General features: G+C 39.6%; 1 protein-coding gene across 5 annotated transcripts in view; it reads left to right on the top strand.

The window, feature by feature from the left end:
- Nucleotides 1-26,534, top strand: part of zgc:66433 (uncharacterized protein LOC321250 homolog) — a 49,727-nt gene that overhangs the window by 4,669 nt on the left and 18,524 nt on the right. The window contains exons 1-4 of one of the 5 annotated variants that reach the window (XM_044204337.1): nt 5,441-5,623; nt 16,960-17,009; nt 21,724-21,806; nt 26,286-26,463. In XM_044204337.1, the coding sequence (XP_044060272.1) occupies nt 5,456-5,623; nt 16,960-17,009; nt 21,724-21,806; nt 26,286-26,463 (479 nt within the window). In that variant the 5' untranslated portion in view covers nt 5,441-5,455. Of the gene's footprint in view, nt 1-5,440; nt 6,264-16,959; nt 17,010-21,723; nt 21,807-26,285; nt 26,464-26,534 lie in introns of those variants that run through there. The other 4 variants (XM_044204338.1, XM_044204340.1, XM_044204341.1 and 1 more) reach the window with 4 other exon arrangements.

Here is a 26,534-nt window from a genome sequence, read left to right as displayed (position 1 = left end):
GGTGTCACTGATTGTTACCATGGGAACTTGGTTCTTAGTTGTGAGTTAGCCTGGGGGTAGGGTAGCTTTTAAGCTTAAAATAAGTCTTTTTTTAATTTTTTTTAAACTGTCTAACTAGAATAAGAGAAGAGCAAAATTAAGTGCACTGCAGACCAGTCTAAAATATCATAGTGAAACCAGCCCCAGGACCTTAAACTGAAGCAGCTAAATGGAATTCAGCCGTCATTCATTTTAATAGTTATACCTGTGGTTTACATACTTCCTTCACCAAAATGTCCATGGTCCATCCACAAAGGTGATTTTAATTAGTCTGTGTGGCCAGGCAATAATTGACATCTCCCTCACTGCATTAGTTTTGTTGCAAAGCGAGCAGAGTCAGGGCGACACACCTTTTCATTTTTCTCATTAGCACAATGAGTGTGGTGACCTCAAGTAATTTGCAGCATATCTCCACCCAACATCAACCTGAGCACAGTTGTAAAACACCTGTGTGGGGGTGTGGTGCCTTTTTAAGAGTATTTAAGTATTGTATTCAGTAAAAACTATTTTGAAAAGACAATTGTAACATTTTGGTTTCCTTGTATTTATGGTCATTGTAAGTCACATGACAAACTGATGGACTGTATATCAAGCGATCACTGATGAAGGCAAGACAGCCAAGCATGTTTGGAGGGGGGGAAGCATGGTACATTTAAGTATACTGAAGAAGAGTTGTGCAGCATCATTTCTGGTGGACTTTTACTGGAATTGAAATTGGTCTGGACATTATTATTTGTGTGTTCTCAAAGTTATAAAACTGTAGAAATAAGAATAGGACAGGCATCCAGTTTGTCTTCCAGTTGGTCAGTCTCCATTTCTCTGATTCACTGCTTTGTTCTCTTTAATGTCGCTCCCTCTCTTCATTCACTCTCCAGCTCTGTCAACCACCACTGCTCTCTCTCTCCCTCTCTCTCCCTCTAGTTTTCAGTGGGTCCAGACTCAGGGCCGTTTCAGGAAATACCAACATCCACTTTTTTTTTTTCTTCGAAGGGAAACTGACCGACATTCCTCTTGGCTCTATAAACAGAAAGCTCTGTATGATTGATACATGCATATACACACCATGCTCTTGGATCCGAAAATTCATACACATACACACACAGACATTGGATAGCTGTGTTTTGAAAAACTCCTCCTGTTGATTTTTGGGAGGTAAAACAAGTGAGAAGCCAGGTGTTTCATATACTGAAATGGAGGTCATAAATCGCCCTCCACAGGGGTGTATTTAGATACCTTCGCAAAAGACTTGGAGCCGAGTTAATTTTCCCACTTCCCAAGAAAAGCAGCATGGCTGGGTTGGGTGTGCTGTGACTGATACCTGGGCAGAGGCAAACTCCCCTGGCATAATTAAAGCTGCACTTATCAAGAATTTGATGTCAACAATGGGTAAAATGACTGATGTGTAATGTGGAAGGGGTCACTCGTGATGACAGACAGATAATTATTACCCGACTCTTCTGCAGTTCCCCTCAGTTGTGTTCGTTTTAGCATCTTTCAGCTCATTGTTTTGGTTTTACAGCCTGCAACTTGGGTTAACTCTTATCGCTCTCATCAGCAATGGTGTATAGCCACAGCAGGCAGTTTAAAAAAAAATCTGATAAACCCACTGTACACTACCTGCACAGCACCAAATGACAGACAAAAACTAAAAGCTAGTGAACATAGCGGAGTATTTAGCAGCTAAAGAGCCAGATATTTCCTGCAGGACTTGATTGCATCATAATAGCACTGTTGTCTGGTGCTAAAAGTATAGCATTGAGCCCACAGGTATTAATTTTTACATTCATATAAAAAGAGAGAAAAGCAGGAAATCCTCACATTTGAACCCATTGGCATTTTTACTTGACAACTGACTATAACAATTAGTTGATTATTTAAATTGTTGATTACCTTGCTGCCTCATTTGGTAGTGATGATACATTATTATATATAGTAGCACCAGTAATTTCAGTGTTTGAAACTTTAGTATCTGTCTGTCTGGATGGTAAAACATGTGACAAGATACTTTTTTGGTTTTATTCAGCTACCTAATCTGGTAATAACACACTGATTGTAATGTCATACAATGTTAGTTTTTAATGGCCTCTATATAAGAGAGAGTGCAGATCCTGATATTTTACACCTGTATACTACCTGCTATAGTTTTGAGGTCATCAATCATCCAGTGCGAATGATTTTCTGGAGTTATACACTAAGAATATAAAAGTCATTATTACAGTAAAACTAGTCCATTTTCAATAATGCTTCACCATGAACATCAGTCTGTGCTGTATTGCTCAATCAAACCACTGCCTTCTCCGCTGTCTGGCAGCCGAACGCAAACTTAATCTGTCTAATTGCTTGACCCAGTTTTATGTGAGAGGAACCAGACTGGATGTGTTTTACATTTCTTTGATTTCGAGGCGTTTTGTTTTATTCCCGTGAATAGTTTCAGAAGTTTCACTCTCAGTTCTGTTATGTCAGTCTGTTATAAAAATCAATACATATTACAACACAGAAAAATCCTCCCTGTTGAAGCATCAAATTGTAAGAAATAAAACTTGTTTCGTTCTGAAATGGGGGGGGAAAAAAGAGAACACGTACTCCATGTAGATTTATGTGACTGATTTTATTAAATTTACTTAGTGTCTGACATCCCTGACCCCAGCAAAGATGGAGAGGCTCAGGATGGGAAATCCCAGGATCCTGGTTCCTGGAATTAATCTCAGCAAAGTCGAGGCAACACTGAAAGTATTGATGGAAACACTGATTAACACGTATATTAAAATCGTGGAAATCCTCTGTCAACACTACTTCACCCCGAGAGGGTCCTTCCTGTTGGTTTCTTGGCAATGTCATGTGGTAGACACTTCTATTTTGTGTGTGTGTGTGTGTGTGTGTGTGTGTGTTAAGGAATTTCTCAATCCCAGCATGCCAAAACTGATCTTAGTAACTGTGTGTTTGTGTATTATGCTGTTGAAATGGAGCTGCTGCTTTCTGGAACTGATAGAGACTGACTCTCTCTTTGTTTACACTGACATGCACGTGTGCACACACACACACGCACACACACACTCTAGTGACTTAGACAGCTTAGATCAATTTCAACATGTTAGAAATGAAAAATGAATCACACAGACAGCATTCAGTCTGGGCATGTTGGGATTGAGAAATTCATTCCACTATCACCACTCTTCTGTGACTGGTCTGATGATTAGTGTGATTTTGTTTTTGTCACTTTTCTTGGGCCAATTTTACATGTAGTTGGCTCAGCTCTAAGATGATACTTTCTGTTATTGTGTAATAGGATTCAGTAAAGAGGTCCTATTGGGTGGGAAAGCATTTTACAAGAAGAAAATCTTTAAACTTTCACTTGAAATCTCACTAATCCTTGGACTATTGAAACATGTAAAGACGTCCCCTGTCGTAGATGATCATTTAAAAAGTGTGATTGTTTTTACCTACAATGATCCTACAGTGATCATTTAAGTAAAATTGACTCCTTCTCTTGATTGTGTGTGTGTGTGTGTGTGTGTGTTCAGAGGATCTAGCAGCAGGGAATCTCAGGATCAACCCTTATGTCCCCTCTCAGCCACACACACACATAAGCACTCGGAGCTTTAGTGGCTGTAGGTAGATAAGCTACCTACTTATGATGATTAACTGCGACAGGCTGTTGCACGACCGCTAGGCCCCCTAATGAGACAGAAAGAATGATTAACATTAACAGGCTCTGTTTTTGTGCAAGTATTTGATGGACAGTCACATGCAGGAGTGTTAAGTTTACTCAAACAAGCTGCACATTTTTATAGCTTCTTGAACAGTAAGGCATGGCAAAACCTGATATCAGAGAGATACTTTTGATTTACCCTGTTTCCACTTTTTTTCAACGTCCATATTTGCCGATGGTGGTGACACATAATATACTGAGAAACTGATGCTGTCATCACTAAGTGCTGTATATTGATTCATTTGGAAAATGCAAATCCATTATATGAAAGTAGAACAACGCGATGTACCAGGATAGTCTATGAATGGAGCCCTAGTACATACTGGATATGAAATCCAATATGTCCCTGTATGGCTGAAAACTGTCAACATGTTCTCAGTGTTCATCAATATACAGCACTTAGTGTTCCTCAGTTGATAGATACGCACAACATATGCAACGTAAATATTGTGCTATATGTAAATACTGAGTCTTGCTTCAGAGGTCCAGTAAACTTGTGGCCAATATTCACTCTCCTTTGAACTTTGTTTGGCTTTCCACCAACTCCTTCAATTCAGTTCAATTTTATTTATATAGCGCCAATTCATAACAGAAGTTTAGCTCATTGCACTTTTCCTATAGAGCAGGTCTAGACTGTACTCTTTATAATATTAAAGAGATTAACTCCTGAGAAATATCTGGCTCTTTAGCAGCTCAGTGTTGCACTATGTTCACCAGCTAGTCGCTAACTTTGTCTGACTGCTTTGTGGTGCTGGGCAGGTAGCTTACAGTGGGTTTATTACAGTTTTTTCATTGAAATCAGCTGCCTGCTTCAGCTGGAAACAACGCTGATGAGAGTAGTGAGAGTGATTTTTAAAACGGTAACGTTAAAGTTTTGGGCCATGCAATCAAAACAATGAGCTGAAAGATGATAAAATGCTCTGTAGTGCTCTGGAGAACTGCAGAGTCGGGTGGTAATCCTCTTTGGGTTTTTTCACCACAAGTGACCTTTTTCACGCATAGTCATTGCCATTGTGAATATAAAAATATTGATTAGAGCACCTTTAAATTATCACAGCAACTGATGATAACATTAACATCAACATTCAAACTACTGGCTGCATTATGCTAGTTGCTTATCAAGACCATGGATGTATAAAGAGAACTGGATACAGTGTCGGAGGCTAGGCTCCATTCATTCCTATGAAAGCTGCTCAGTGGTGCATGAAGCCAAAAAATTTCAACTACCTGGTATAAAATTACCCAGATCTTCCTATAGCTTCTGCATTGTGCGTCCCCACAGGCGCAAGCGTTTCATATAAGCCCGCCTCCCTTTGCAGGCTCGAGCCGGCTAACTTCCGGTTTAGCCCTCCGCTAACTTGAATGGGGATAAAATGAATTGTATGGCTCTTCTAGACTTTCCAAATGTTATGGCTCTAAATCGGATCGTGAATCGAGTCATTTCGCGTTCCACCATTTTACAGTCGCTTCTTTCACAATGTAAGTCTATAGGGAAAAAGTCTCGTGGGGCCAGTGTGCATCACGTGACGGGCCCGGAAGTTGTAATTTCACAGTTTGGCTGCTATGTCAAATTGGCTTCAAAGCCCAGCGCACTTCCTGGGGGCTTGGTCGACATTATCTGCCTAATAGACCAAATGTTTCAGTAAAAAAATATCACTTCCTACTTAGTTATTTTCTTTATTGTTACCATTTGTATTCCAAACTGTCATGACAGACCAGCCTGATATTCAGCTTTCACTGTTGGCTTTTCTTTTCAGTCTCTTGTTCACACTTGCCTCCTCCCTCACTCCTCCCTCTTTATCCTCTTCCCTCCTCCAGCCCTTCCTCTGCCGTGGCGGCCGGGAGAAGAAGAGTGAGGCATGCAGCAGCCACTCAGTCAGTCATTTAGTCCATTGTTTTCCCTCTAGCTCGCTATTGTATTGTACCACTCCAAGGATTTGTGCTATACTTTTTCTGTATACGCGATTCTATAGGAAAAGCCTTTTTCCTGTTTTTGAAGACACTCAAAATCTTGATTCATTTGAAAAGGAGATTCCTATTTTTCAAACTTTCTTCTTATAATTCATTCCTTTTTTGTGTGATATTCTGATCCTGTTATAATCCCACTTTGGCTGCCATTGTATGTGAGTACTGGAGTGGTTAAGATTGGCTTGTTGTTGTGCCTCTGCTGCCAATTTGTGAGGAAGGGAGCTCTGTATGAAATTTGACTGTAGTGGAGCTCAAAGGTGGGAGGAACCTCAGAAGATGGTCTGAATTGGAAGAGAGGGCAATCTTCTCTGTTGCAAAGAGAGAGAAGTCATCGGTTTTCAGGAAGAAAAGAGAGTCTGATGTGGGACAACACCATAAGGTGTTGGATTTGAGGGTTTTAAATTTCATTCTTGGACAAACCAGAGAAAACATTTATTTCGCGAAGCGGGAAAAAGAAGTATTTTGTTTTGGGAAAGAATCTTTAGGTTTTTGCTTCACTTCAGTTTTACAACATGGCTGGGATGTATGGATGCTTCAAGAGCAGGAAGTAAGTTTCTTTTTGTAATAATGCCATTGCATTTTTAATTGCATTTATTACCGAAAAATGATTATGATGAAATTATATTGTGATACTCAATTTTGTTGTACCAACCGGCTAACCTACTTAAACTTTATTCACAATGTGTTACAAAACCAGCCATAAAATATCTCCTAAAGATTGCAAAATCTTGTTCTGACAACATAATATTACTCATCTATACTGTTTCATCAAACTGCCCATTCATATGATGTTCATATGACCATGATCTTAAAATCTCTGTGTCACAGGATGTGGCCGTTACTTGGCTCTTTAAAGGGATTTGTCATTTGTCACATAATTATATATTAGTAGAGGCCATGGACTACTTGTAATACTTAACAACACAACATGTGTTAACAGTCATGCACTCTGCTACTGGAAGTACTTATTTCACAACTGGCCACATCTTGTACTGAAGAGCAAAACATGTTGACCACAACACAAATCCAAATGCTGACAGAAATTACAACTCTTTTCTTAGAGTGCACTGATTTTAATTTGGATGTTGTTTTTTTTTTTCCCAGAGTTGACGGTCTTTTGTTGCAGTGGTCTAATTGAACTTTTGTTTCTCTTTTGTTTATTGAGAAAATTGATGGCTCGTAGTTCCCGCTGACAGTCAGCTGTATGACTCAGAGCTGATTGACAGAAAATATTTTACACTGGAAGTGAATGATTAGTCAGAAAATCCTGGAACTAAACTAGCTAACTGTTTGGTTTCATGACCGAGGAATCATGTCAATCAACATCATTTCCTGTAAATTCTCTCTAACGCAGGATCAAGTCATACTGTTGCTCAACTGATGGCTTGATACTCGATAGAAAGACTTTTTCCTCATTTAAATTTGAGTGCATGTTTTTTGTTGTAGCCGGTGGAAGTCCTCAGTGATTTTAATGTTTTAAATTGGCTATATATAAAACTCTGGGCTTGGCAGTGTGATTGGACCACAGAGGGTTAGGATAATGAGTGCCTTTAGCTTTTTGACTATAGTAAAGTATCTTTTTTTGTACCAGAGCTGTGGCGATGTGGTGTTGGGTGCACTGATACCCCCCTTCCACGTTCTTTGTCTTTGGCCTTTCAGTCTCATGACAACAATACAAGATTTTATGGCCCACTCAGCAGTTGACTTAGACAAACATTTTGTTTGTGTGTGTGTGTGTGTGTGTGTGTGTGTGGCACACAGAGAAAGTGAATTAGGAGAGGGGATGAGCTGCAAGACAGCTCCACACAGATTCAACTTAAGAACCACAATTATGTTATCCTGGAATTGGTTCATACTGCAACCAAGATTAACTTGAAACTTAACTTGAAATCCAGACAAACTCAAGACTGATGGTCGCTTTCAATGTTTTCAACACAGGAAGTAGAGTACATAATATGCTTGGTATTTAAGGGGTTTAAGTCAGAAGAACACACATCCTTTTTTCAAAAATTATGAATGATTTTCTTCCTGTTGATTTCAACATTGTGTTTAAAAGTGACAAACACAAAAGCCAACAAAAAGTGACCTCCATGGGCTTTGATTTATTTATTTTTCTAGCATGTCACAGCTTGTGAACTCAGAGCTATCAGAAAATGTCCACTTATAAAGTCCTGCGTACCACAACACATTGTTCAAATGGACTCTACGCTTGAGCACGGGAAACACGATCCCACTTGAAGGCAGCATAAATCTCTCAAGACACAAACCCGCTTCTACACTTGTGTCTATCGGCTAAAACTTGTTGAAAATGGCCGCTCACTAACAGGTTCGCCAAACGTTTTGGTGAGGCCTCACCCTCAAAGCCTCCGTGTTTCAAATTATGAACAATAAAGCATAATACTGATTTTTAAAACCAGTCAGCTGGAGGCAGAGTTTTTAGCCAACTCGCAGAGTTACTCGCTAGCTATAGCTGATAAAATCTGCTAGGGACAGTTGTGATTTTAGCCAACAAAACTGACAGTTGCTCGCTAAAAATGAGAAGCCTGCTTTTGTCTACCCCTGTGTTAAATCAAGGACTCACTCTTACAAAGATTATTAAGAATTTTGAATGGTAAATCTGCTCTCGTTATCACTGTAAACTGCATATGTGCTGCACGAGAGTGGACCACAGACTGTATATAAAGAGTCTATGGAATGGACAGCTTGACAGGAATAACAACAGTGACTAAAGGTGTGAGGCTTAGCAAAGGCTTAATTGGCCAAAACCCAATTAGCGTTGCGACATGCTTGAATATTTCAATCCACATAGAGCAATTTTTACCCTCAGTATTTCAGCCTTGATTTAGTTTAGCAAAAATGAGGCGGGTTTAGACACCGCTAGAACTCTAGTGTAAATAGATGGGAGTCTTAAAGCCGAGGACAAGTGTATGTTCTCACTTTCTCACCAGGCCCCATCTTCCCCAGTGTTTCCCTGCTCCAACAGTCATTATGTAACCACAGTAGGTTGAGTTTGTTCAGCAGGAATGGTGATGCAGCTGTAAATGAATGTAGACTGTGCAGACTGACTGATGAGAGTGTTTGGTCAGTTTCTGTCTCGAGTCCATGTAAGGCTTGTTGCTAAGAGCACAGCCCCATTTCTAACAGGAGGGGAAAGGAGATGGAGGAGAGGCAAAGGAAGGACAGCTGGAAGACAAGAGAAACCCCAAACCCAAAACAATGGTTTCTAAATTGCAACCAAACCTCAAGCGTTTTGGAGCTATTTGGACAATGCTTTTGTTTTCAACAATAATGTTAAATCTGAAGCTGACTGAGCATTTCAGCTTGGTTCAACACTCTTCCAGAGTTCATTCAGATCCTGTCCAGATTAGAAATAATGAAAAAAAGGAGGAGATGTGGTTTTTTTGAGGCAAGCCCATACTTTCAGCTAGACACAAAATTCAGCTGTTTGGCAAAATAAACTCTGAAAGATACATGTCTACCAATCAAGCGCGTCCAGTGGTTTGAGGGATGACAAGATCAACAACATCACAACAAATTCTTCTGAAGCTTTTTCCCTGAAACAAGTCAAGCTTAAACGACTTTACCCTGACTGTGTCACAACACTTTTAGTTATAAGACCCTGGTTGTGGCCAATTACTCACCGTGTTGGGTTACTAAAGTCCAGAATTAATAGTCAGGCATGCTGGACTGAGAAGCTAAACTCTCTTTTGTTGTTTATCTGGAAACTTCAGTCAACTGCAGTCTTTTGTTTCAGTCACGGTGTATCACTGTTGTTGCATGCAACACGCTCTATTATAGTGTAGTAGTTGTTTTGTTTCCCATTTTCCTCTTTGTAATTGCATGTTTATATGATCCACATAGACTTGGCACGCATTGGACTCAAATCAAACCACATTTTACAACTCGGTGATTTCCACAGATTGTCATTTTACTCCACCAGCACTGGAAGATGATACTGCTCACATTTTGTTTCTAAATCCCAGCAAGTCATATTTTTCAAGCACCAAAGTCTCTCAGTTAAATATAAACTGAGGGCGTTGCAATATTAAATGGCTACTCCTACATCAGATTACAAAGGCAACAGTTTTTGTTGGCACTGATGCACTGTGATTCGAACCGTGCATCACGGATGTGCTGCATCATACTGTATGTTAAAGGTCATTGTAGTTCACTGGTTCACTGTGTTCACTGGCTAAATACAATGTTGGAAATTTCAAGGTTCATGTATCAGGGCAAAGTAAGTTGGATGTTTTCCTTATAGACAATCTGGGACGCACGTGCAGCAGGAAACATGTTACCGCAATGTCTTGATAGCTTCATTATGGACATTTTCAGCATTTTGAAATGAAGCAAATATCTGGAAACTAGTCAAAAATACTGTTTACATGTAAATTTTGTAGGCAGCACTTTCATTTTCAAAACCTTTTACTACACGCCTGTTACTGTAAAGCTAGCTAACATGACATACATTCCTGTGAGAAATGGCAGCTAGTAGCAATGATAATGCTAGCTGAGACTATACACAACGCTCTACAGGTGGTGAGCATGGGTTAAAAGCACAGAAGCCCCCTCTCACACAAGTAACGTTAGCATGAAATTCCTGCTGTTTGCCTGCTGCACAAGAACATAGAACCTCCCTCTTTCTGGATATTATATGGATACTGTCAGCATGAATGAAAATCTTGCTGTTTCCTCAAAATATGGCACTAGATATATGCCAGATGTGTTTCATTAGTGCCAAAATGCACATTAGCTGCAGTCTGCAGTGTAAGCAGGCAAAGTTTCACTCATAACAAACTGACAATACAGAATTTAAGTGTTAATTACCAGCCACAACATAGATACCTGTTTTAATAAAACCAAAACTGGTTTGTTTTCTACCCCCCTCATGCATGTGCATCTCACTGATGACACTGCCTTGAAACCCATTGGCAGATTGTTGATGGGAAGAGTTCAACATTATAGATGAAGAAAATAACAATGATTTTTTTTCTTTTTTACTCTTTTTGGTAGCAGAAATGTTTTATGTCGGTCAGCTGTATGAACTTTAATTCCAAGGTTGACAAAGATTGTGCCAATAAAGTTTTAATTTAAGCCGTGTATTACCCCAAAATATGAGTGAACAGATCTTTTGCGTAATGGCCGTGTTATAAGCTATATAATCCATTCTGACCCATGCAGTTATTAAAATTAACAGCTAATTTTAGATCCTTTTCCACACCTTTTTAAATCAGTATTGCACCCTAAAAGAAATGTCAACCAATTCTACTTAGTACTCTTACTTTCTCAAATCTGTTTTGCATTTTAAGATGTGGGAAAGTCAAAGTAACAGTGACATTCTTTAGAGTTCAGGACTGAAATTTAATGAATAATTTCCTTCATAGTCACCGTCTCCTGCTGACCATGCAGGCTTTGAATGGTTGAATGGGTCAAGAGGAAATACCGCGGTTCTAAAGGCCATGTTCCCAGTTAGGTATGTGGGGTTGGACGAGAGACAGTGGAACAGACAAAGAAAAGGAGAAGAGGGGTGGTGAGATAATGAGACAGGAGGTGAAAAGAATGAAGAGACAAACAGGGGAGGAGGGAATAAAGAAATGTTGGTATGGAGCTGTGTTATCTGGCCACATTCTTTATATACTTCTCATATCCTTTTATGGCTCTTTGGCTCAAATTGAGCTCCTTCAAGTAATGGAGATGGGTTAGACAATAACAAAACTCATGTTAAAGCTTTTTAACATCTGGGGAGAGAGTAATGGGAGAGTGAAAGATGTTTACCCTGCCTTTTTTTATGTTCTGTTCCCCACTAATGTTTTATTAGATAAGATGCAGAGAGACATGTGACAAGATGGCAGAAGGAAACAGCCAGACTAGACCTTGTACAGCGTTCAGTCCATCACAGAATGAACCAGATTCAAGACTTTATCTGGTCTTGTGGACAAAGCCAGGCTGTTTCCCCATGCTCCCAAGTCTTTGTGCTAAGCTAAGCTAACCACCTGTTGGCTCTAGCTTCATATTTAGCGTATAGAGTGGTATAAATCTTGTCATCTAACTGGCAAGAAAGCACATTTCCCAAAATGTCAAACTATTCCCAAAGGGAATCTTTGCTTCAGACAAAGACGCCAAATTAGCATCTGCGTTACGTAGCAACTCTTGTTACCTGATCAGCTCAAGTTGACAGTTCTCATTCTGGGTCTGATTTAACAGTTTTGCTTATGATCAAAAAATGACATATTTTGCAGCATTCCCCCCTTAAGACATTTCCCTCTGCTGGGTAAATTTGCTGTCTTCTAGAAGTCAGTGTTCTTAGCTTTCTAAAACTCAGTTAAACAGAAATACTTTATTGATCCCCGAGGGGAAACTCTTTAAACGCTGTCTTTTTAAAAGATTTCTTGTGGAACTTAGGGTTGTTCTGCTTGGTTGGTGACTCACCTTTGTACATGGATATCAGATTATAATATGCACTGTATACAAAGCAAAATGACAAACCAACAACATTTGATTATGAGTCCTTAGTTTAATGTGATACAAATATATTATTTCCATGTGTCCTCGGTCCTGAAATGCATCTTGGTTATCCAGTTACTTTTTTTTTGCTGAAATTCATTCCAGCTGTTCTCAAGAAAGCTTTGGTCCATCTCTGATTTGACCAGATAATTGTGCTTCATTTAAAGCAAAGGGCGTTCTGAATAGAACTTCAGTATATTACTTTTAAGTGGATGACATCAGTATGCTAATCCCAGTATGATTCATAGCATGTGCACAGCAGAGAAAAGTGAAGGATAAAGAGGGAAGAGACAAGGTCACCAGCCTGATTTGAACCTAAAATGGCATAATTCTCTATAATGTATCTGTGTTACTCCTGCATGTCAACAAGAATCTTGTTTAAATGTACGCCTCCTCAAATAGCATATGGTACATGCTTTATGTTGTGTACACACTTTGAAGTTGACATGCATGCTGCTTATGTCTGTATATACAACATGTCTGTCTATAGCTATATCTGTACTCAGTGGCTCAAAAAAAAAATCGTTCTCCTCCCTCACAGTTCTTTCTTGATTCACTTCTGCATCTCTCTTTCCCTCTGTGGAAATTGAAGGCCTGCGGCTCGTCATCGACCCACTAACATCATATTTCCGTGGCCAGTTCATTTGCGCTCTCTCCGCTCAGCCTCTCATCTCCTCTCGCTATGCAGGGACTCAACTTTAGGACTTGTTTTTGTGTCTTAAACATGGGGAATAGATTCTCGAGTTCTCTGGCCAAGCACCTAAAAATAGGTCTTTGACTGGTGTTTTCAGGTTTCCCCACATGGATTCCACGCCATGATATACTGACGGTGATCCTCGCTACTGAAATAAGAGACTGAATATTGTAGCCAAAGTTTTAATAGTTCAAATGAGTCCATCCCACACACGGAAACACCAAAGAACCCTTACAGCAATCCTCACCTGAAACATCCCGATCTTCTTATATTTTTGTGTGTGTTGTTCTCAAGGCATAATGTATAAAAATGAAAAGAAATTACTCATTTTTATGGATAATACTAGATTCTGCAAAGCATTTAAACCCCAGAGTATGTGAATGAGTACTTCAGGGGATGGCTTGTAAGATAGAAAACAGAATTTCATTCACAAACAGTGTTAGCTCATTCTGCTCTAACAGCTCTCACATGACTTAGGCTTAGCTCTGCTTTTACAGTGTACAGCCACACAGCTAAGGGGTTTGTTCTGTTAGAGCCTAATGGAAAATTGTTACTATAATCTAATCATGTTATCTAAGGGAGAAAGCATTACAAGGTTTCTTGAACTAGTCAGTTATAGCCACTGAAACTCTGCAGCAATGGACGTCAGATTTCAGTGCTTATGGTATTTTACAACGTCAGAATATCTCAGTTAAAAGCTGCCGTACACAGTATATTTGTCCTTGTCCTTGTCCTTCTGCTGCTGATTTATTGTAAATCTCTTACTCTGTGGTCTCTAATTGCTGTAGTAATGTAGTCAGGTCCATATTAGCCCAGTTTAGTGCTGGTGGTACAGAAAGATTAGGACTGGAGTGGAGTGGATTTGTGTTGTAAAAGCTCAAAGTCCAAAATGGGACCTTTTCATAGATGGCTCTGTATTACTAGATTATTATCCCTTTTTGGATAGACAAGATGATACATGTGTCTGTATACAGAGAAATCATTTTAGAATCGTGAAGGGGTTTATTAACCGTATTAAAAGCTTATTTTTTGAGTCAAGAATCTGTAGCATTGGGGGATCTTCAGAGTTGTCACTGTTGTCTTGACGTCATGTCAGATATCTGCATGTTGGTGCTGACAAGAGCCAGTTAGTCAGCACCATTAGCGTGTGGTGCAGTGTGTCTGGTGACACTGGTTCCATTGAGGGATTAAGGCTGAACTACACTGCATTTGCTTTACGTCAGAAGGACGGCAACCCCACGGACAAAGTCAATTTATTGTCATCTACGACAAAAGAGCTCAGCATTCATTTCTGCCCATCATTTACTCCCATGTTTATCTGAATTTATCTTTAACTTGCATTTATACTATTTTCTCCCCTGCTAATCAGTAGTGTTCCTAGATAAAGGTTGTTTTCACTGTGCAGATCTGGACACTGTTCAGTCCAGTCATGGATTTGTGTTGTCTGGATTTGGACTCTGTTCTGTCTACATCAGCTGGACAAGACTTAACTTACAGCAGATGGCATGGCACTGAGGTGTGTGTGTGTGCGTGTTAACTTGCGTGTGTGTGTGTGTATGTAAGCCTCATTTTAGCACAGATTTAAGGACAAATATGGACGTGTTTATCTTCACTCTGTGTGTGCGTGCTTACTGTATGTTAGTGTTAATGAGGTTATTTCATCTGTCTAATAAAGGCAGACCTCCTACTGGTCTGAATACCTCTACTTGCTAATCCATTTGAGGCTTGACACACACACACACACACACACACACACAGACATGGTAGCCTCCAAATAAAGCTAATGATGTGCCTAAGAGTGTTTACACTGCATGCAATGCAATGCTGCAGAAGTAAGTAAAACCAAGTTAAGAAACAGCTGCCAGAACAATATCATGGAACAATGCAAAATAGAAAAAGTATATAGATGCAATGTTAAAGTGGTCTAAAAGGAAACAATTGTTAAAATAGCCAGAGAAAAATAAGTAATTGGCCCCAAGATTGCTGTTGTGGTTTTGCATTTAATAAAATAACAAGTCCAGATCTACAAAATGATGTAAGGGAGCAGCTTGTTAAATGTTATGCTGTGCCTGTGGAAAAAAAACTGGATTATGTTTTACTGCTTGATTTAGTTTATGCATTGAATTTGGTTAACACAGCTATAAAATACAATATCAGCTATAAGACTGTTTCTAAAGCCCCTGTCAGACATGGAATATGTAGCATTGCTGTCAGAGTGATGGCTTTTTGTCATTCAGACAGAGGCGACCTTTCATTAATGTTCCTTACGGCTTCATTCAGACATGACAGGACATTTATGGAAAGAGCTACGTGCTCGCAAGATATTTGGCACCTGGTGCACGAGAGGGAGAGAGAGAGAATTTAAAATGTTATGATGACCGCAAGGAAGAAGAGTTGCATCAGTGATGGATTTTAAAAAACGTATTTGGCAGTTGAAGCTTTAATTCATGACAATCATCATGGGCATGAAGGACGATTGCCCCCGTTTGTCACAGAGACTGTTGGTCACATTGTTACTGTGGTTGTACGAGGGTTGTTCTAACCCCCGTTTGCCCCTGTTGCACCGTTTTATAGACGGATCTGAATCTCCTCCAAACTGATCTTATTTTCTTTGTGCATAAGAGCTGAAGATTGAGATGTTAGGCGGAGGCAATGTTACAAGACGCACATTTAAATTTTTTCTGTGCGTGTACAATACATGCTAGGGTGCATAGTGTGTGCTGGAGCCTGCATAGTAAATAATGGGCTGTGGATGAAACAATGGCTGTATTGTAGACTGCAGGATGTACTGTACGTTGCAAACTCAGTTCTGGCTGCATTGCAATCTGGATTTGAATGGTTAGTGCTGGAATATGATCATTCTTAATTAATTTGGTTATCGCTACCTGAGTGACTCTCAATATAAAGCACAATAATAAACAACTACTTGCCGCAGCCTCAGCTTTCAGACATAAACCGTCAACAAAGACAGGATTCATTGCAGAGCTGTTGTATTGGATTCAATTAGATTGTACAGGCGCATCTAATAAATTGGTAACTCAGTGTACTGTAAACATGTCCCAGAGCTGTACACCAGTGGTTGTAACAATATACACCTGATTTAAAGTATGAACTCTGTCAAACTGGATCGGTATAAGCTAGCTCTGAGCAGGCAATTAGTTGCAGTGTCCAATAATAGTAATAACTGTGGATTACCTGAGGGCATATAAGCTACACTTCTAATCAGCCATCATAATAAAACCTGATGTTTACATGAATAACGAAGAGAAAGGCTTCATGACTCTGAAACTATTTACCATTGCAAATAAGTGCTTTCATTTTTTCCTGATTAAATTGTTTGGCTGATTGCAAAGTCTGAAACCATGTGGTAGAAGAGCTAGCTAATGAAGCCTGCTGTGACATTATGTTTTTGCACTCTGTTATTCAGAAACTTGTCTCATAATAAAATTTAAATGTAGATCCCTCCCAAAGTGTCATCATTTGTGGGGAATTTGGTTGGAGAATATACTAGATCTATACTATACTAGATTTATTTTCTCTTCTGAGTCAGAGTTTATTGTTGCTAAGCCCTTTTTCAAGCCATTAGTTTGCTTATTTTAATGTGATGTGTGAGTGAGAAAGTCATTTCACTAAGGGCTACCATCTTTGGTTGAAAACCACACCACTGCTGTACACAGGAAGGCCTCTGTGTTTACTGTAAGTCTGTTTTTCTCTTTTGTCCCTCCCTTCTTCGTAATATTCGTCTGTTTATCTAACTGACTCTTCTTTCCTTTCATGCTGCTCTTTCCCACAACCCCTCTTTTTGACCCCTTCCCTCCCTCTGTCTTGTATTTGTCCCTGTCTCCTCTGTTTTCTCACTGTCTCCCCTCGCTCTTGCTTTCTTTCACGCCCCCTTGCTCTTTATTTATGTGTCCCTCTTGTGTTGCCTATTCTCTTCCCCCTGTCTTGTTGTTTCTCTCTCCTCTTTTCAAATCTATTTTTCTGCCTGTCTTTCTGTTTTCCTCCTCCCTTCCCTTCCCCTGTCATCCCTCCATCCTTCTCATAGATGAAGCGGAGGATGTCACCATGGGGAGTCGGCTTTGGAAGTGGGCACAGGTCAGTCATTTTGACCCCTGTCCATCTGACCTTGAACCCTAACACTTACCCGTGATTTTAAAAATCACAGACATGAGAGTGGTATTGATCTACTCATCTAATCTCGACGAGAATGAAAAGACTATTTTCCACAATTTAACGATTCATTTAAAGTAGCTGTAGTATATGTATCAGCTATAATATTTCCAGTGATTAATTCATGGGATACAATGACATTTAAACAGAAAATCATCTCAACAAACGCAGACTTTGTAGATTTGCATACAGGTTGATTTTTTTAGTTCCCAATTATGAGTACATTTAAAATGGCAATACTTTAGCCTTTGCCAATTATATTATGTTATGTTTTCTCATCCATTGATAGAACATGTAGTCCTGTGGTGGTGTTATTTAGTGTTTAGACTAGTTTCCTTCTCTCCCTGACACTTCATTGTTTCCTGAGTTCATATCATAGACAACACACTATACGAATGTCTGTGTTTATCTGTTTGTTTCTTTGTGTATATGTATCTGTTTCCTAGAGATTTTATTAAGGCTCTTGAACCAGTGTGTGTGTGTGTGTGTGTGTGTGTGTCTTTGTGTGTGTGGGGTGAACTTTTGGCTGCAGTGTCTTCCTGTGGCATCAGACAGGAAATGGATCAGTCCAGCCCTATCAGCTCGTAACAGCAACAACAACAACAACAACAACAACAACACGTGTCTTTGATTGTGGCCATGTGATCCAATGATGCAAATATCAAAATAATGTAAATACCATAGTTTCAGGTTTATTAAAGAAGTGAGATCACAGACAGATCACAGATTACAGTTTAGTTCCCTTGTTTCATTCTCTGCTGTAGATGATGGTAAAGGTGGTGACGAAGATGATTCTCATGACCTTTTAACAAGGGTTAAGATGATGATAATAGCTAATGGTTATGTAATGTTAATACTGACGAAAAGCCCCTCAGCACGTCAACAAACCCTCTGGAATGTTCCATGTGTTTCTATAATACAAACTCACTGTAAACACAGTTGACAAGAAGCTCTCCAGACGCTTCCCTTAATGGAGAGAAAAGAGCCTGTTCACACTAACAGCAAACGTGGAAAACATGGCTGTCTCTTGTAAACTTTCTAAAAAGGAGTTGAAGACATGACAAAATTTGTCACGCATATTAAAACGTGTTTTCGTGTTTTGCTAAAATGATCCCAGCTCAAGGCCGACTTACTAACTTTTCCTGGGAGCTATCAACCAAATCCCATGGTCTTCGTCAGCGGATGGAGCTTGCTCAGATGTCAGGTGTTATGTCTCAGGTGTTTATGATTGTATCCATAGTACTTTAAGAACTCATTCTCGCTCATTCGCGTTCAGCTTACAGTTAAGCAAACTATTTTAGCGGTTTGACTTGATCCCAGGGTCATCAGTTATGTGACATGTAAGGCATAACATTATATTAACTGCAACATTATTACTAGATCTTAGTAATGTTACATAGCTGGCACAATCAATAGGTCTTCTGCTCAGAGACAGTTTCTTTCCTCTGCATCATAGAAGGAAAAGATTATCTTAAAATTGAATAATTTTAGTTAATTTATGGACAATTTTACACACCATAAAAATATTTGTAATTGTTTCATCCTTCTTAATTTTTTTGTCATTTGCATTTATTTTCTGCCATTTCCTAACAAGTCTGTAACACCATTCTCCAAAAATTTATTGTATTTGTTTTTGTTAAATGGTTGCATTTCATTAAATTCTGTTCTGGATTAGTCTGAGGTTTTCCATATGGAGCTAAATAATGAGTTTCTGGATGTAAAGGGAATAATGTTTAGTCTTTAATTGCACAAGTAAGAAAGCAATAAAACGTAATACGTGACTGGGATTAAAAAATATATTTTCCCAGGGGGTATTTGATAACTGGCCGTAGTGTTTTAGTGGTGTTATATAGATTTTCCATGGCCTTTGTGAAACATGTTTCCCCTTGAAGTCAGTCTGTTTCAGGTGTCAAGGAATTGTATTTTATGTGTTTGTTTGTGAAGTTCACTTTCCACAAATTTCCGTGAGATTTTAAATGGTTATATACAGTCTATGGTTTTTGCCAACAGGACATGTCACTGTTGCCATAGAAATCTTGAGGGAAAGGAGATTGATGACATGCATAAAGGACAGCATGGGACGCAAAGCTTGTTTGCTCTTAAACAAGACTCACTTCACTCCCTATGATCACAGAATTTGTTTTCGGTACAGCATGGGGAAAAAAAGATGCTAGCCTTGCTAGCGGCTCTGTGAGGCTGCACTGAGCTAAATGCAAACGTCAGCATGCTAACATGCTCACAATGACAATATTAACATGCTGATGTTTAGTAGGTATAACGTTTTCCATGGTCACCATCTTAGTTTAACTTGTTAGCATGCTAATATTAAAAATAATAATACATTTTGCACTGAATGTCTGCACAGAATTTCATGGCAATACATCCAATAGCTGTTGAGATATTTCCAAAGTGGTTGACAGATCCACCGACCAACATGAGAATAACATGTTAAATTCTGTTACCCAGACCAGTGAAAAACAGGGTAGGCAGATTTTGGTTTAGTTTCCACTCTGTGGTATTGCTTCTAATCTGTATTGCCTTGTAGTAGCCCATCACAGCTTTTTTGGAGGCTGGATGGTTTCAAGCTTATGGTCGTCTGTTGTAAATCAAAAGTTCCCAAGATACTTTTAGAGAACATTCCCATCTCTCCCCTCCCCATTCCTATTCTCATGACGTCCATAGATTCTGTGAAAAGGACTGTACCAAATGAATGGTGACATTGCCACAATTATTTTGAGATATCAAGTTACTGAAGTTACTGAAAACCATATCAAGAAGGACTCAGCTTCCTGCCAAACTACACAGGAAATCTTGTACATAAAGTGCATAGCTAATTAGAACTGAGACTAGAATAGGAAGTCATGTAAAACTTGGTGAATTAATGGTCTCTCTGTATGAGAGAGCAGCTAACTGGTTCAACATGCTGGAGCTGAACTCTCACATGGCCTCCAACTTCCTGTATGCTGGACAAGGCTCATTAATAGTCCTGTGAAATAAAGTCAAGCGAGTGATCGAAAACGAATGAAATGTATCCGATACTAACCTCTGATACTGTTGTCTCACACAGTAAAGGTTAGCGGCCAGAATGTAATGACCTCCGTGCTGCTGCACAATGAGCAATAAGAAGATATCAGTTTGTGATGTGATTTCTCGTCTGTTTGTGTTAGGGGTTGCTGGGCATCTGCTGGTGCTAAGACGTGAATATTTCAGCAGATAGAAGTGGATGGCAGAGCAGAACACTGGAAACATAGCTGAGATGCCTCTGTTGAGACTGTTTGGATTGTAGAGACGGACTGGACTGGAGATTGGATTTAGATCGGACTGAAGTGTAACACAAGTCAGAATAGCAAATTGAAGTTCGCCTCAACAATTTAAGGCACATTACACATTTTTTTACTTTTTAAGGAATGAAGAAATAGATCAATGTTAATGCATTTAGGAGTTTAACAGGTTTTGAAATGATTTTATAAAGCAGTGGCTTGTTAGAGACGACTGTGTAATCCTTCAAATGAACTTGCTCTGTCTGTATAATCCTTTGTGATTTCAGATTTTGCCACCCGCCCATGCCAAGCCACTTTTACCGGCAGTCATGACACTCCCAAATGGGACTTTAATCGCATGGTAATCCAGCGAGCCTGATCACACTGCAAGTGGTCAGGCTGGCATATGAACCATATAAGGAAATAGAGGCAGATTAAGATAAAGAGACACAAAATTAGAGAGCCCTGCAGATGTCATGGAGGGGAAAAAAACTAACTATTTAGTGCTCTCGATTTAATAATACGTGCTCTGAAATTGCTTAATTTGTGCTCTTGATTAAATATTGTTTTTGGCGTGAGACACCCACTTTCAGGTTCTGTCTCTCGTTCTCGCTGCCAAAACAAAGCCACACCTTAATGAAAAATAAACAGTAGTATCTCTATAGGTTAACCAGGCTGCCTCCACTCACAAGACAACATCTGAACGTCAGGCTTTTTTCCACATTCCAGCTCCGAGACAAAAGTCACAATTTCCGTGGCTTTAGTTGGCGGAGACGCACACACAGACCTCTCCTAAATCTCTAAATACCTTCTGTGTTGAGTTCAGCCTCTCGTATACTAATTAGGACTTAATTAAGATTTAAAGAAATTAGGGCATTTTTACAGCACAGCAGTGGTAACTGGATTAATTACTTTTTTTTTTTTTTTTTTGCATTTTGCATTTTGCATTTTGCCTTTATTAGATGGGGACAGCTGAACAGAAACAGGAAAGGGGGGAGAGAAGGGGGATGACATATAGCAAAGGGTCCTGGCTGGTGCGGTAAGGACTCAGCCTTAGTACACCCAGGTGAGCTACCGGGGCGCCCCTATAATTATTAACTATCCTGTCATGGCGACAGGATCGGTCAGGATCTAATGGTAAATGACATTCTGTGTCTGACAGATAAGCTGAAGAATGAACGAATGAAGCAGCCATCCTCATGAGCATCCTCCCTCGCCTTGACCTCTTTTGAAATGTATCAGTGTATTGTATTGTACCATACACTGATATTGTGCAAACAGTATAAAGCAATTCAATTAGTCATGTTATCATTAAATTATTGCACAAATGTTCTTACGAGGAACAGTTCTGCTCATCAGTCTCTCTCCCTGTCTCACAGCAGTGACAGCGCTGCTATGGCATCAGGACCTCCAGATGCGATGGCCAATCAGGAGCCTGCTGAGGTCGTGGAAGAGTGCTCAGGTAACAATTTGCTTAAAATGTTCATTTGAAAAGGTTTCGTGTGATTTTAGTGAAGAAAGTCACTCTGAATATGTAATAATGAGTATAATTGTACATCCAATCAAACACTGTGTTTATTTGACATGTTTTTAGCCTTTTCCTTGGGAGTCATCTAGTGTGCACAGCGTGTGAAATGGCCTTTTTATGGCTTTTTCTATGGTTTTAATATATATATAATTAAAAACAACTAATTTAATTTTTTTCACAATTTAAAAAATGTCATTATTAATTGACACTGAAACCAGCTAATTTGGCACATCATTAGAACATTGATCAACCCGCTTTTCATTCATATATTCACAAAGGCTCTGGCCAATGTGACCACAGCCACGAGGAGCGAAGTTTATAGTTTATACATGTGAAGATGAAACGGCTTATTTACAAAAATTAATATTTGTAGTGTTTGAATTTTAAAAATTTGGGACACCCAAGAATTATTATTATTAACTTTTTTTTTTTGATGGGTGACTCTCTCTATATTCTGTCACCAGGACCTAATTGCAAATCTCTGTGTTCTCACCTAGTAGGAACACCCACAAAAGTGCTAGATTTTATTATAAACATCTTAAACTCTGCATGTACTTATAAAGTCAAAATGGTTTCTCAGGAACTGCTGTTTCTATCGAGGACGAAAATAACAAACTATATTGGTGTCAGAATAGGGTGGATAGTGGTATATGGAAGTCTACATCATATTAGCAATGAGATTTTGTACACACACACCACACACAGCAGGGAAGATCAGGCCAGCTTTAACAATCTAGATCTCCTTACTGCTGTTGGCAGGAAATGAAGGAACAGGGAAAGCTATCATCATCTCTCACTCATATACAGGCACACACACACACAAACAAAACACAGATGCACACTGTCTATACAGATGGATAGCACATATGCTGCTAATATAATGGGAAAATGGAAGAAGTGCATTGGGAGGTCAGAGAGGTGTCTGTGTGGGTGAAGCCACAATAGGAAGTTTATCTGAAGTGCTCTTCAGAGGGAACACAACATGGGCACACATCCACAGTCCAACAAAGTGGACTCATGCCTGAGCTTTAGACTAGGTCTAGACTAGGTCCTCTTTTAATTCTGACATTTAAGAGACGGTCTGTTATGTGTAGTTTGAAGCAGGAAATATACAACTAGGTTTGGTGATTCACTTCTATTTGACTCCCATGGGAGAGCTGAATGTCAAGCGTGACTCCAGAGATCATGGAGTCTGCCAGTCATGTCCATCTCAGTCTGTTGGTGTTAACAGAGTGATGGTGTCAGACAGGCAGCTTATCTCTGATTGGCGCCTGCTAGAATACGCTGTGTTTTAATTAGATCTGCGGTTTGAGAGGGCTGGAGTTTTTAAATAGAAATGATACAAGTTTGGGCCTGTACCCTTCTTCTTTTGAATTCTGTTATCTTCAGTTATACATAAGAATACACTGCAGACTTTTCATCCTCTCCCCACCTTCTCATCTTCCTCTTCTTCTCCTCCTTGATCCTCCTCTCCCTGCGGTGAATAGAAAACAAAATGCATCACTTTTGGGGACAAAATAACTCAAATAAAGTTTCCCTCCAGCTCTCCTGACAATGACCATGTCCTGACCCAAAAACAATTTTTTCCTACATTTTGTTTTAGGTTCCCTTCTCCTCCTCTTTCTCACTCTGTCCATGACATTGTTTCCCTGTCAAAGGTCACCATCTTCTCATTGTGCAAGCTGAGGTCAGTTCCCCCTAATATTGACCTTAAATTCCCATTATGCTATTTTGAGTATGTGTGTGTAGTCATGTTTGTAACTATAAGAATGTATATTTAGAAATAACAGTATCATAGACCTACAATGACCATAGAGCTCCACTGACCTTCCATTGAAGCAGTGGCCTTTTTCAACTCTCTGAGTGCAGACCTTTTAATGTAATACTGTATTGTGCCTAAAATAGCACAATAAATGGTGCTGTCGGCTGGTGTTTCACCCAGATTTTTCCTCTTGGCAGCGCAGAAAGGCCTCTGAAGCATCATCAAAAGCAGATTGGAAGCTCCTCAAGTAAATATAGCAGTTCACTTTAAGGTCCAGACAAAAGAGGGGAGAATTTGCAGCCAACATTTCTTCACAGAAATTGGATGAAAAATGACATTATCTTCTATGTGGTTTGATGGCAACTCATCAAAATAGTGCGGCAGCTGCTATATTTAGCACTCTACTGCAATTTGATTTTGACTTGTTAATTTTTTGTGATGTTTTTCATATAATATTTATCAAAAACACACACCAGATCTCAACAGAAAAGAAAGCAATCTGCTTATATGTGTGTGTGTGTGTGTGATATAAAATGTAAAATCTATAACATAAAAATATATAAACTCAATTATTTTGTGATGCGTTCTTTAGCAAAAGACCCTGAAATGTTAAGCATCTTGGCCCCGGTACCAGGTTTAGATTCCAGACATTTTTCAGCTGTGATTTAGCTTCAACCAGAAAGTGTATTTTTAGAGAAAGGGGGGAATGCTCAAGGATTCCCCACAGGGTGAAGGACAAAAATGACACAGCTAGTGTTAAAATGAATGTGTCTTTTAAGTCTCTTCTAAAGCATTTTTATGGCCCAGGGATGTAAATTCTCAAAATAGTTAGATCACAGTTGTTTTGTTTTTCTCCCGGCTCCTTCTTTGTTCACAGTTCCTTTTTCCTATGTTTCCCTCTGTTTTGTGTCTCAACACTGTCCGGTCTCTGGGGATTAATATATCTGTACGTCGGGATAGTATATCTGAATATTTCTCCACTGGAGATGCTCCAAATTAGTTTTTGCAACAATGATAGGTGTCTCTGACTTTTGTCTGTATTGCAATATTCATTTAAAATCCCTAGTCAGGTCAGAGATCATGGAGTCCAACATTATGCAACGCTTGATGCTATGAAGCTATTCTGCTGACTGCCCTCTAGCACTGATAGAGGTTGCAGATTAGTCTATGACCATCTTCAAAAGAGTACGTGACCAATTTAGAATTGCACTCGTATAACATTGTAGGACTCACAATGGGGGGGTGGGGAGTATGCCGCAGAACCAGAGATATCGTCTTTTTTTATTCCACGCATTCTTCTTTCTCTACATTACCCACAATGCAACTCGGCCGCCGTCAAGTTTAGTCGAAGATTCGTGTGTGTAATGCTCGTAGTCTAATGTAGCCTCAAGCAGAGATGAGGAGTGTCCAAAGAGGTCTGGTAGGTCACTTCTTTCTAACAAAAATAATAATAATCTGTTAGTGTCAGTTTGTGGCGCCAGATTTTTCAATTCTAAACTTGTAGTCTTCAGATCCAAGTGACGCAGACTCAAGGGACATCACTTGAGGCAGTTTATCAGACTACAATTTACAACTTTTTTCACATATAGTACTCCGCCAAGACCTGTAAATAGACTTTGATGTGTAAAATTGGAGCACTTTCCGAGCCAAAGACCAGCTGTCACATGTACTGTTTGACCCGAGGTTGGTTGGTTGGTTGGTTGGTTGGTTGGTTGGTTGGTTGGTTGGTCGGTCAGTTGGTTCACCACTTTGATCCAGACTGAAATATTTCGACAACTATCGGATGGATTGCCATACAATTTTGTTCTGACATTCATGGTCTCCAGAGGATGAATCCTAATGACTTTGGTGATCTCCTGACTTTTCCGCTTGCGCCACCAGCAGGTCAAATGTTCTTGTCCAATACTGCTACAATACTTGCTAAACTAATGACATTCCCATGAGCCTCAGCTTTAATTTGTGTTTAGTTCTAATTAGCAAATGTTAGCATGCTAAACTGATAAACTAGGATGTTGAACGTGGTAAACATTATACCTCCAAAACAGCAGTATGTTAGCATTGCCAGGGTGTGCATGTTAGCATAATAAGGCATCATGGGGACATGCATTTTTCTTTCTACTGACTATTTGATTTAAATAAAAAAACTAAATGTCGAGGCAGCTCACTTTCAGCCCTGTTGAAAGTGGGACAGAGAGAGGACCAGTGGGCATTTCAAGTTCTGGATGAGCGCCTTGCTGACTGAAAGCCATGAAAGCAGTTTGTAGCTGTTTAAGGAGTCATAAAAGAGTTGTTGAGTTTTTCCACTGCAGTGCTAATGGAGGTGGACTCACTGGGAGGGGGTGGGTTTACAAGCACAAGAGTGTGTGTGTGTGTGTATTTCTGTACGTCTCTGTGTAAACACACATCTGTCTTGGTGTGTAATTTCTCCTGGGGTGCCTACCTGAGGGCTAATTGCTCAAACTAGAGTTCATGAGGGCTGTGTGTAAAGATGCTGTGTGTGTGTAATTTTCTCATTAATATATCACTGTGCAGTTAGTTGTAATGATTCACTGTAGTGCCGTCAGCAAAAGATAACTGTGGGTGGGGGGGGGACACCAGTTTCTTTTTCATTTTTTCATCGTTTCTCTTCCTTTTCTCATTCGTCTTCACAGGAAAGAAAAAGTCCAAGTTCCAGACGTTTAAAAAATTCTTTGCCAGGAAGAAGAGAAAGGAGCAGACGCAGGCCGCAGGAGCAGATGCGGGGCTTAAAGCCAGCCAATCGAGCGACAATGTCAGCAAGACATCCGGAAATAACACACTCACTCGATCAGAGATGGATAAGGGCTCTGGGTAAGATCAGACACATACATATAGAAAAACACATGTTAACTGTGACTGCAACACTTTTATTGAAACATGGA

The sequence above is a fragment of the Siniperca chuatsi genome, linkage group LG8, assembly GCF_020085105.1.
Source record: "Siniperca chuatsi isolate FFG_IHB_CAS linkage group LG8, ASM2008510v1, whole genome shotgun sequence".
In the NCBI taxonomy this organism is placed as follows: domain Eukaryota; kingdom Metazoa; phylum Chordata; class Actinopteri; order Centrarchiformes; family Sinipercidae; genus Siniperca; species Siniperca chuatsi.
The sequence above is the reverse complement of the archived record's forward strand: the minus strand, read 5'-3'. Positions and strand labels throughout refer to the sequence as shown.